The 9,318-nt window shown below is 39.6% G+C and overlaps 1 protein-coding gene across 1 annotated transcript in view; it reads right to left on the bottom strand.

Annotated features, from left to right (window-relative positions):
- The window catches only part of LOC104946829 (mannosyl-oligosaccharide 1,2-alpha-mannosidase IB-like), a 46,723-nt gene extending 37,841 nt beyond the window's left edge, over positions 1 to 8,882 (bottom strand). Inside the window, exons 1-2 of the mRNA XM_010772715.1 lie at positions 8,658 to 8,882; positions 6,652 to 7,175 (exon numbers count right to left, since the gene is read on the bottom strand). Coding sequence (XP_010771017.1) covers positions 6,652 to 6,965 — 314 coding nt within the window. The 5' untranslated portion in view covers positions 6,966 to 7,175; positions 8,658 to 8,882. The remainder of the gene's footprint in view (positions 1 to 6,651; positions 7,176 to 8,657) is intronic.
- Positions 8,883 to 9,318: the final 436 nt, after the last annotated feature.

The following is a 9,318-nucleotide window of genomic DNA, read 5'->3' as shown; positions in this document are numbered from 1 at the left end:
GAATCGCCCCGTCAAAATTGAAATCCCCTATTAATGTATTGATTATAGGTCCGGGTCCGTATAGGTCGGCGTCTGGGTCCGGATCCGGACTGCCTGTTGCTGATTGTTGTTCTACAGTATTGTTGTTTTATAGATATTAACCCAATTTGTGTTCTTTGAAATTGAAAAGGATATCGCATTGTGTTTGTTACTTTCGTTGCAGTTGTATAGCCTATGTCTTAAGTGTAATTTGGCTTGGCTTCCTATTTATGGACATGCTTTTATTTTGAAGGAGAGGTAGCGCTGTTGACAGGAAGTTGTTGTTGCTTTGGAAACAATGTGACGGAGATTAACGGAGAAAAGTAATATCTACATATAAAGACGGAGAAAGTAAACTATAACGTTTATGGTTAAGTGTTAGCACCCCCCGAACAAGCTCTTACGTTGATATTGGAGATTTCAATCAATTTAATTTGAGAAAAAAAAGGGAAAAAAATCAAAAACAAACAAAACGAATATCTGAATAACGAAATTGAAACCCGAATAGTACTCCAACGAACGAATTTTCGGATATTCGAATATTCGGGTACAGCCCTACCAACCAGTCAAGTGTACATCCATGTGTGTCCAAAATGACTTTGCTTTATCATGTCATTATTAGATATTACGGTGTAAAAATGTGCATATGAATTATTGAGTTATAGCCAAAAGTGTATTTTTGGGTTTTTTGTAACCTTAGGCAACCAAATTAGATCATCATAATTAAGTCCAAGTGAACGATTGTGCCAAATCTTTTGAGAGATTTCCTCAGGGCGTTAATGAGATATAGTGTTCATGACAACGGGAGGAAAACCCCCAAGAACAAAATGTTTGCTGTAGCCGTGTCCATTGGCATAAAAAGCAAATAGCACCAGGGCGCACACTTAAAAGTTTGGTCACCACGGCAGATATTTGAACACATAATTTCAATAGTGTGGGTATGAATTCTACAGAAGCAGATGTTGTAATATTCTTAATGGGGCACCAAGATGGACGCACTGAAATGGCAGAAGCACATTAATACAACGGCTCAAAGTGCCAACAGCATGTTCCCCTCATTTCACTCTCATAGATATTCTCTGACAGAAATGTCTTTTAAAATGTCACACTGCTCAAAGTCAGTTTTCTCCAATTGTTCATTTAATAGTCTGAGATCTGAGCTGCCACAGAGTGTTTCTTGCCATTAGCCAAGAGTTGGGTGTCATGATGTGAGGGGTTAAGAAGACACATGGGTAAAGGCGGAGTTAAACCTTTGTATCAACAACGGTTTAATAATTGAAAGCTTCAAGAGAGATGGGAATAGTGTTCGAGGCTAAAGGAGCAGACTGGCAACTTGCATGACCAATTCACTCAATTCACTCAATTCACTCATGTGGATGCACAGGCAAGATCTCCACATCTGATATCTACTGGACCGTAGGGCTGAATAATAATTCAGAAAACAGGATATTGCATTATTGGCTTGAGCAATCCATAAAAAGGCATGAGGCTGATTTTCCACTCAGTCTTGAAGATAATCAAGATCGATTCGTAAAAGTGTTATTAGAGTGAGGTATAAAATCCCTGGCAAATTAAATTGCACTTAAGAGAAAACTTGATCACAGAGAAATGGATTATGTGCTTGTGATTGTGACAGAAAAACCAAAATGAGCCTCGAGCGTGATTCAATAAAAAGCTACCTAGCCAAATGGTTCATTCTGGTGGCAGATTGCAAGCCTATCAGATGTACTGAGTTCTTTGGCAAGTACCCAGCATGAAGGCTTATGATGTAATTACCAAACCGTTAAAAACAATAAACAATTCAGACGGATTCATTCATTCTAAAAAGGTAAATATCTGCAGAGAAAAAAAGGTTTTCAAGCCGAGTTCAAGGTAAAGCTATGATTGATGTGTTGATTATACATCAATATATTTTCCAACGTAACTATAGATGCGCCACATAATAGAAAATGAAGGGCTACAACCAACAATGATCTTAATAATGTTTTAATCTGACAATAACCTTTACCATTTATCTTTGACTATTAAAAAGACATCACAGTTTCTCACAGCCCAAGGTGAGATCTGCAAATAGCTCCAAACACATTTAATGTACCATGAACAACAGAGAAAAGCAGTTAAGCTTCCTTTAGGATTGATTATTCAAATAGTTGGTGTTATTTTACTGTCGCACAACAAATCAAATAATCATTAATCATCTCAACTATAGGCAAAGTAAACGCATGCTAAATCCCATTAACAACTGGAAAACTTCTTTACCTCGTGGTTTTGAAATACGACTTGTTAAGAAACATTCATTTTGATATTGCTTATTGTAAAGCAATACGAACATTATAGAACAACCATGTTGTCATCATTCCGTTGAAGGTTGCCGATCAGTAAGGAAATCAAATGATCTCAAAGCTATGCTACAAGATATCTATGCATTTCTTAGAGCAATTCATACAATGTTTATTAACCTGCACTGGCCTTGCTTATCCATTATCTCATAGACTGGTGGCACAATTATTGATTTTCTGTTTTGCAATTAAAACCGACTCTTAAAAATACAGAATTCAATCCACACTTGTAACACAATGAACTATGAAACAACGTCCCCATGTCTGACATCCATACACTTTTTGTTGCCTTCCCTATTGCTCCTATACCGAGTCCGACCACCTTTGGCTAATCTGTAACTGAAATGTCGCCGCCTCTGTCTACATGTCACCAAGTTGCCCCCTCTCAGATGAAGAGTACCGCTCCTGGCTACCCCTTTATTGTTTGAGTCAGACCAAAACAAATCCGAGGCAGAGTCATGAACGGCCTCACAGTATGATGCGCGGTACAGAGCATTACACTTAAGTGATTTCTAGCACTTGAGACAGCCATCCGAAGGGTTTTCATTTCACCTTGTAAATGGTCGACTATAGGAATCCTGGCGCTGCATGCTTCAAAATAATGCAGCCAAACGTATACATTCCTCTGTGCACATTCAATATGAAACGCAACACATTTCCTAGGCGCCAATCTAATGGTCACATTAAAGCAATTAAATACACGTTAACAGATCTTTCCTTACATGTTCCATCACGTGAAGAGAGAGACCATTCATTGTGACATATGGAGCAAAAATGCAGTTACAAATCACCCTTGCATAGAAGATCACTTTCCTTTTAGTATTCCTCCCATGCCTCCTGCTGTGCATAAATACTTAGTTAGTAGGCCGTCATATTTCAATTAATAAAAAGGAAAAATCTAAATAAAAGATGGTTGGCATGAAGGTCTGAGGATTATCCTTAGTGTATTGAGTTTACCAAATGCACAAAAAAAAAACATCAAACGTTGTTTTATTGAATTGGTAACTTCAAAACAATACATCTCAAAACCTCCAAAAATAAACCAAAAATACTTCATAACCAGGAGGCACTAGACTAAAAACCTTTAGGTCAGATATAGTTGTTTTGCGAGACGAATCAGCTCATTTAAAAAAAAAATCCTCATGATTATCTTTAAAAAGATCTTTACTCCAAATGCAGACCAGACAAAGTCATGAACAATGATATTGGAGAAACAGATTGAAATATTCTAACAGTCGGAGAGAACATGTTTCCATGGTTGTAAACCTGACTGACTTGAGGGGGCTTGAAAGGATATTAGTTAAGTATGTGACAACAAAACAGATGTATTGAAGTCCTATCTGAGCTGTGAGAATCAATGATCGTCTGATATACCATATATTGCATAATATGTATTAAATATTAAAAACACAACATGCTTATAGTGCCACGCCCCACCTGAGCCACAGGGTGGTCGTAAAGACATTGCTCATGTTTATAACACAACACTAAACCTTGTATCAGCAAGGGTAAAGAGCAAAGCACATGCAACTGGTTCCCATATGTTCTGCTTCCATTTGTATTACAATGTTAAAAACAACCACTCCTAAGTGTATTGATTGTTATGTACCTGCCTGAGAACTGCAGATGGAAATGAGCCGTTAGCTATAATCTGGCATAATTCATATGTTCTCTTTTCTGAGATGAATGTATTTGTATGCATGGTCCACTTTGAAATAAATACATAATATATTATAGTACAAGTAGCACAGGCCAGATGTGTGCATTGGTCCTTCAACCATATTTTTCTGAAGTGTTGTTTACATCTTTAGAGTTAACAATATGAAATGGATAACCCATGGCAAATAGAATAATAAACCATTTCTCTCTCAACGGATTCATATCAACAGGGTCAGCTTGTGAACAGAGAACAGGTTCTGTGAGGCTTTTCTGTGGCAAAATAAAGTACAGGTGAAATCATTAAGAGCCTGCCTGAGCTCCTGAGGGGGTCTTTAAATGCTCGCGCGTCTCATTTTCCGGGGGCTGTGTGAACCATGGTCCTCTGGAGCTCACAATGATGTCTTTAAAATACAGCTGAGGCGGCTATACCAAAAAGCAAATTGAACACTTTTTCCATAAGCCGCTTTAAACTGTGACAAAAAAAAACACAGGGAGAATGTTACCAGGGACGTCTCAGTAGCTTTTTTTTGTATCTCATCTCATTTTAACAAACCACATTGGATCAAAACCTATTCCATCAAACATGTAGCCATACTGAGATATCTGTGATGATGACTTGTTGCGTTTTTGAAATCTGAACTCAATTGTCATTCTTATGAATATATACGTGCTCGTCATACTATTTAAATAAAGCCATTTAAAATCATTTTCAATTAATTACATGATAACCATCTCATGTATTCAAAAGATGTGAGCTATGGCTTTAGACTACAATAAAAAAAAACGAATCAGATCATAAAGGGGCTAAGAAATAAACCAAATAAAAATGCTGCTATCCGTCGCTGAACCCTGAGGAACACTTATATCCCAAAACCAATTGGTATAACATGTGAACAAGTATGCATGCTGAAAGAAAGAACAATGAGAGCTCACTAAATGTGCACGACACTGTCTTGGATGTACTAATAAAGGAGAGGGATCATGTGAAATTCTTCAGGATCAAATGACTGAACCCCAAAGAAAACAAGAAACACCATCTTGTCACTTTAAGCTCTAAACGCTCCTCTATTCCTACCTTTATGTTTCCGGCTATGACTCACAACACAACTTGAGCCCAATACTGTCGGCTCTTTCCGAGTCGCTGGGCTAAAATAATTACAATATTTCAAGCAGGCAGAATCACTGAAGCTCTAGAAAGGCTTTCAGGATGGAAAAAATAGCGGCTCCGCGGGGGATGAGGAGGCAACACTTGGAAGCCGGTGTGAAGCTGTTTGAGAAAATGCTTTTAACACCTTGCCCAGCACTCAGTTCAACTAATGACCGCCAACTCAAGAATGGAGGAGACCTTTCAAATCAAATTACCCTTTCCGCCTACTGTTTGGTATTTTGAGCCATTATTACAGACACGAGTCATTCGTCATCACAAAATAAAACACATGTAATAGCAGTATGAATCATTTATGTATTGTGTTATGTGTGCCAATAAAAAGGAATAATATTTCATTACATCAATCAAAAAAAAGTAAAACTACTTACGTTGAATTTGACATAATTCATTTGAACCTCCCGCTTCCTAAATACGACATAATATCCAAGGAAATGTAAAAGGTATGTACATTTGACATTACCAAAATGCCTTCAGTGCTTATTTACTGCCTACAGTTAGCAATCAAACAGGTTTTGAAATTAAACTAAGATTGAATGCACTTTAAAGTTACTTTAAACTGTGGATTTTCTCCGGAAGTTTTTCCTTGTACGATGTGAGGGTCTAAGGACAGAGGGTGTCGTATTGTCATACTGATATTCTGTACAAACTGTGAAGTCCACTGAGACAAATGTAACATTTGTGATATTGGGCTATATAAATAAACATTGATTGATTGATTGATTGATTGATTGATTGATTGATTGATTGATTGATTGAGTCAGTTGGGAATATCATTAGGTAGCAGTGCATCTTGTCCATCACAGTTGGTTCTAAAGTGCGCAAGACACTTTGCTGCATAACCAAATATGAATTTGATTATGGTGGGGGGGGATTGAGCGCAAAAGCGACGGCTGGCTCCCGGCCAAAGAGGCTGAACAAACCAAACGACAAATGTAAAAAGCTGCAGCCAAAATCTACCAGCATTTGGCTCATGGCATTGGCGGGCAGTCATTTCAAGCCTGTTTGAGCATTTACGAAAGCTTTTCAAACAGTCTGTGTGTTCTAGCTCATCAAGTTCAGCCATATCTGCCTGTGCGATGAGAATACTGTGGCCAAGGTAATACAAATGTTCTGTAGTACAAGAACCTAAACCATTGCTCCCAATAATAACACAGCGGGTAACGCATTCAGCACCCAGAGCTGCACAAAAGGGAAGTAAAGAAGAGGGAACGTGTAACTAACTGTTCAGTGTGTCAGACAACAAGCTCTGTAACACCCATGGGTATTGGGTATCACAACAGAATGCAGAAGAAGTGAAGAATGTCGGAGCACCTGTTTTGAGTGTGATACTACTAGTGTTGAAAACAAATGAAAAGGAAACTATTAAAATTCTTCCTCTCCTAATCACTCATAAGAAGAAAAAGAAAATAGGATCCAACATTCAGTTTGGAATACTAGATATACAAAACATTGTAAATTAGTCCATACCTGTGTCTGTGCTCATCATGTGCCCCTTGTCCATGAATGACCACCTGTCCAGAGGCGTGCTTTCCCTCTTTGGGCGAGTCAATATGAGGGATGAGCACATCCTCCAAACCCAAGTCGAAGCGCTTGTGCTTGGAGTTGTCCGGTAAGAAGAAGAAGGCCCCGAAGCATAAGGTGATGAAGGCACTGAGAATGAGGAGGAGGATGAACTTCTCGGAGAGCCTCAGCGTGGCCCTGTGGTGCGGGAAAGAGGAGGCTCCCGGAGACAGAGTGGGTATCCTGCGGCCCGACAGAGGCAGGAGAGCTGGTGTCGTCATGGTTCAACTGTTGACTTGATCTTAGCTTGGGGAGGGGTTAGGGGGGACAGGGTGGGTTTACAAGTGCCACAGGTGTTGTTGTTGTAGCAGCATGCACGAGCTGGATGACTTTATTATCTCATCCCGGTAATAATAAGTCCAGAAACCAAAAAGGGCGAAGGTCCCTCAGTGAAGGAGTGACAGGTCCAAGGGAAAAGGGTCATGACGATTCTGAAAAGAAGAACATTACAGGCACAACATTAGCATTGCAGAGTTGGTTAGTAAACGTTATGTCATAAAAACCCATATACTGAGTAGTTACCAGAGACTCGACACCATTTTAAAGACATCTGATCTTTTCCTTCCTTCATCTTAACAACACTGCCTTAACGCATTCAGGATTATGTCAGAATAGCTAATTCCCTTTTTATGCTTTCCTATAGTTGTTATGTATCCACCTTCACGGCATCATGCCCCTTATAACCACTAGTATCATCTCTCCAGGCAATCTCTGACGTTGTCCTGTTGAGCCTTTCAACGCTAAGTAACAAGCAAATATTTGGTGACAAATCATGAATAGGTTTTTTATTCAGCGATAGCTTAAAGTGTATAAATGCACAATCTACTCACATTATGTTGTGAACTTATTAGCATAGTCTTCTGAAACAACACCAGATTATCTCTCACACATTCAGATACACTAAATCCTTTGTCCATGAGAAAAGTGACAAACATATTATCCAGGGACTTAAGGTATCAAGAGATGCGATATCTATGAGACCATCACAAACAACTGCCTTCACTTAAACTGCGCATACTGCCATCTCTGCCAGGACACATTGCAGAATGAGCCCCCAGCTTTCTATGTTGCTGTTTTATTGCATTGCAGCGCCATATAGCTTGCTATCAGACATAGATCGTGATAAAATTACAAAGAATGACAGAGATGAAGAGCAACATCGCAAATCCTCTTGCCATCCGTACACACCGGAGACGACTGGAATCATAATTTCTATTTGTGTGGCAGCGACAAGGGCAAGACATGCAAGCTAAATACACTGCATGCATGTGCTGTATTATATCTAAACTCAAATTCATCCAGCAAATACCCATGTGGGTGTATTTTCGAAAAGGCGCAGGCTGCCTTTACTCCCCCTGGTCCCCCATGACCGTATATGCAGAAATAGACAGCAACTGCTTTAATTGCTAGTATGAAGGATGGATGAATGGATAGATGGATGGAAATAAAGCCCCTTTAAACACCAACATAAGGGGTCGTAGTTATGCCCAAATGATCGAGGTAGATGACGTTAAAATATATGGGAGCCTTTTTCCTCCTTATCCAGGTAGTTTTCCATCGGGTCTGTATAGAGCACCACACAGAATACCAAGTTCATCCTCACAGTGCCAGTCTGTGTGAGGTGATTAGCCGATACTAAAATAAATGCTACATAGCTAACAAGCGGCTAACTCAGTCAGCTAACGGTGGCAAGCAGAAAACACGAACAGCGGGGAATAAACTGACCGGCAACACGGAGGAAAAATCATGCATACTAATAAAAGTATTCCTCCATATGTGCATGGACTCGCTGACATTTTAACTAACCTGTGAAATGTTTATTTATAGCCCGCATATAGCTATTGGGCTATGTTGCTAATGCTAGCTAGCTGGTAATCAACTGACAGTCTCTTGTGTAGCTGCTGCATCACCACCTTTCTCATTTGCTCGGTGAAAAACGAGGATTCCCGGTCCGTCTTTTGGAAGAATAAGTCCCTGTTTGCAGGTGTCCTCAAGTCCACACTCGTCCTCGTCGTGGTAAAGTCTGCTCCAGTTTGAACAGTCGGTTTAGAGCCACATAGCGGTACACAGCTCCGGGGACACCGAGAGGATGATGATTGTGTAGCCGCTCTGTGGGACTGCAGCGACGGACTGAGCTGCTGCCCTGAGATCCAGCAACAACTACTCAGCCTGCACAGTTAGGCACCGTCTGACAATGTCCTAGGCAGAGTTTATGTTTATTATGATTTTAAACATGTCAACGTTAAAAAACAAGTCACACACCCCCAACACATCCAGGATTCTGTCAGGATAGCTGATTCCCTTTTTATGCTTTATTGTAGTTGTTATTTTTCCACCTTCACGGCATCATGCCCCTTATAACCACCAGTATCATCTATCCAGGCAATCTCTGACATTATCCTGTTGAGCCTTTCAATGTTAAGTTACAGGCAAACATTTGGTTACAAATCATGAATAGGTTGTTTATCAAGCGAAAGGTTAAAGTGTGTAATACACAATCTACTCACATTATATTGTGAATTTATAAGCATTTCTTCTGAAACAACACCAGATTATCTCTCACACATTCAGATA

The sequence above is a fragment of the Notothenia coriiceps genome, unplaced genomic scaffold (assembly GCF_000735185.1).
Source record: "Notothenia coriiceps isolate Sejong01 unplaced genomic scaffold, NC01 NC01_scaffold00011599, whole genome shotgun sequence".
NCBI classification, from domain to species: domain Eukaryota; kingdom Metazoa; phylum Chordata; class Actinopteri; order Perciformes; family Nototheniidae; genus Notothenia; species Notothenia coriiceps.
The sequence above is the reverse complement of the archived record's forward strand: the minus strand, read 5'-3'. Positions and strand labels throughout refer to the sequence as shown.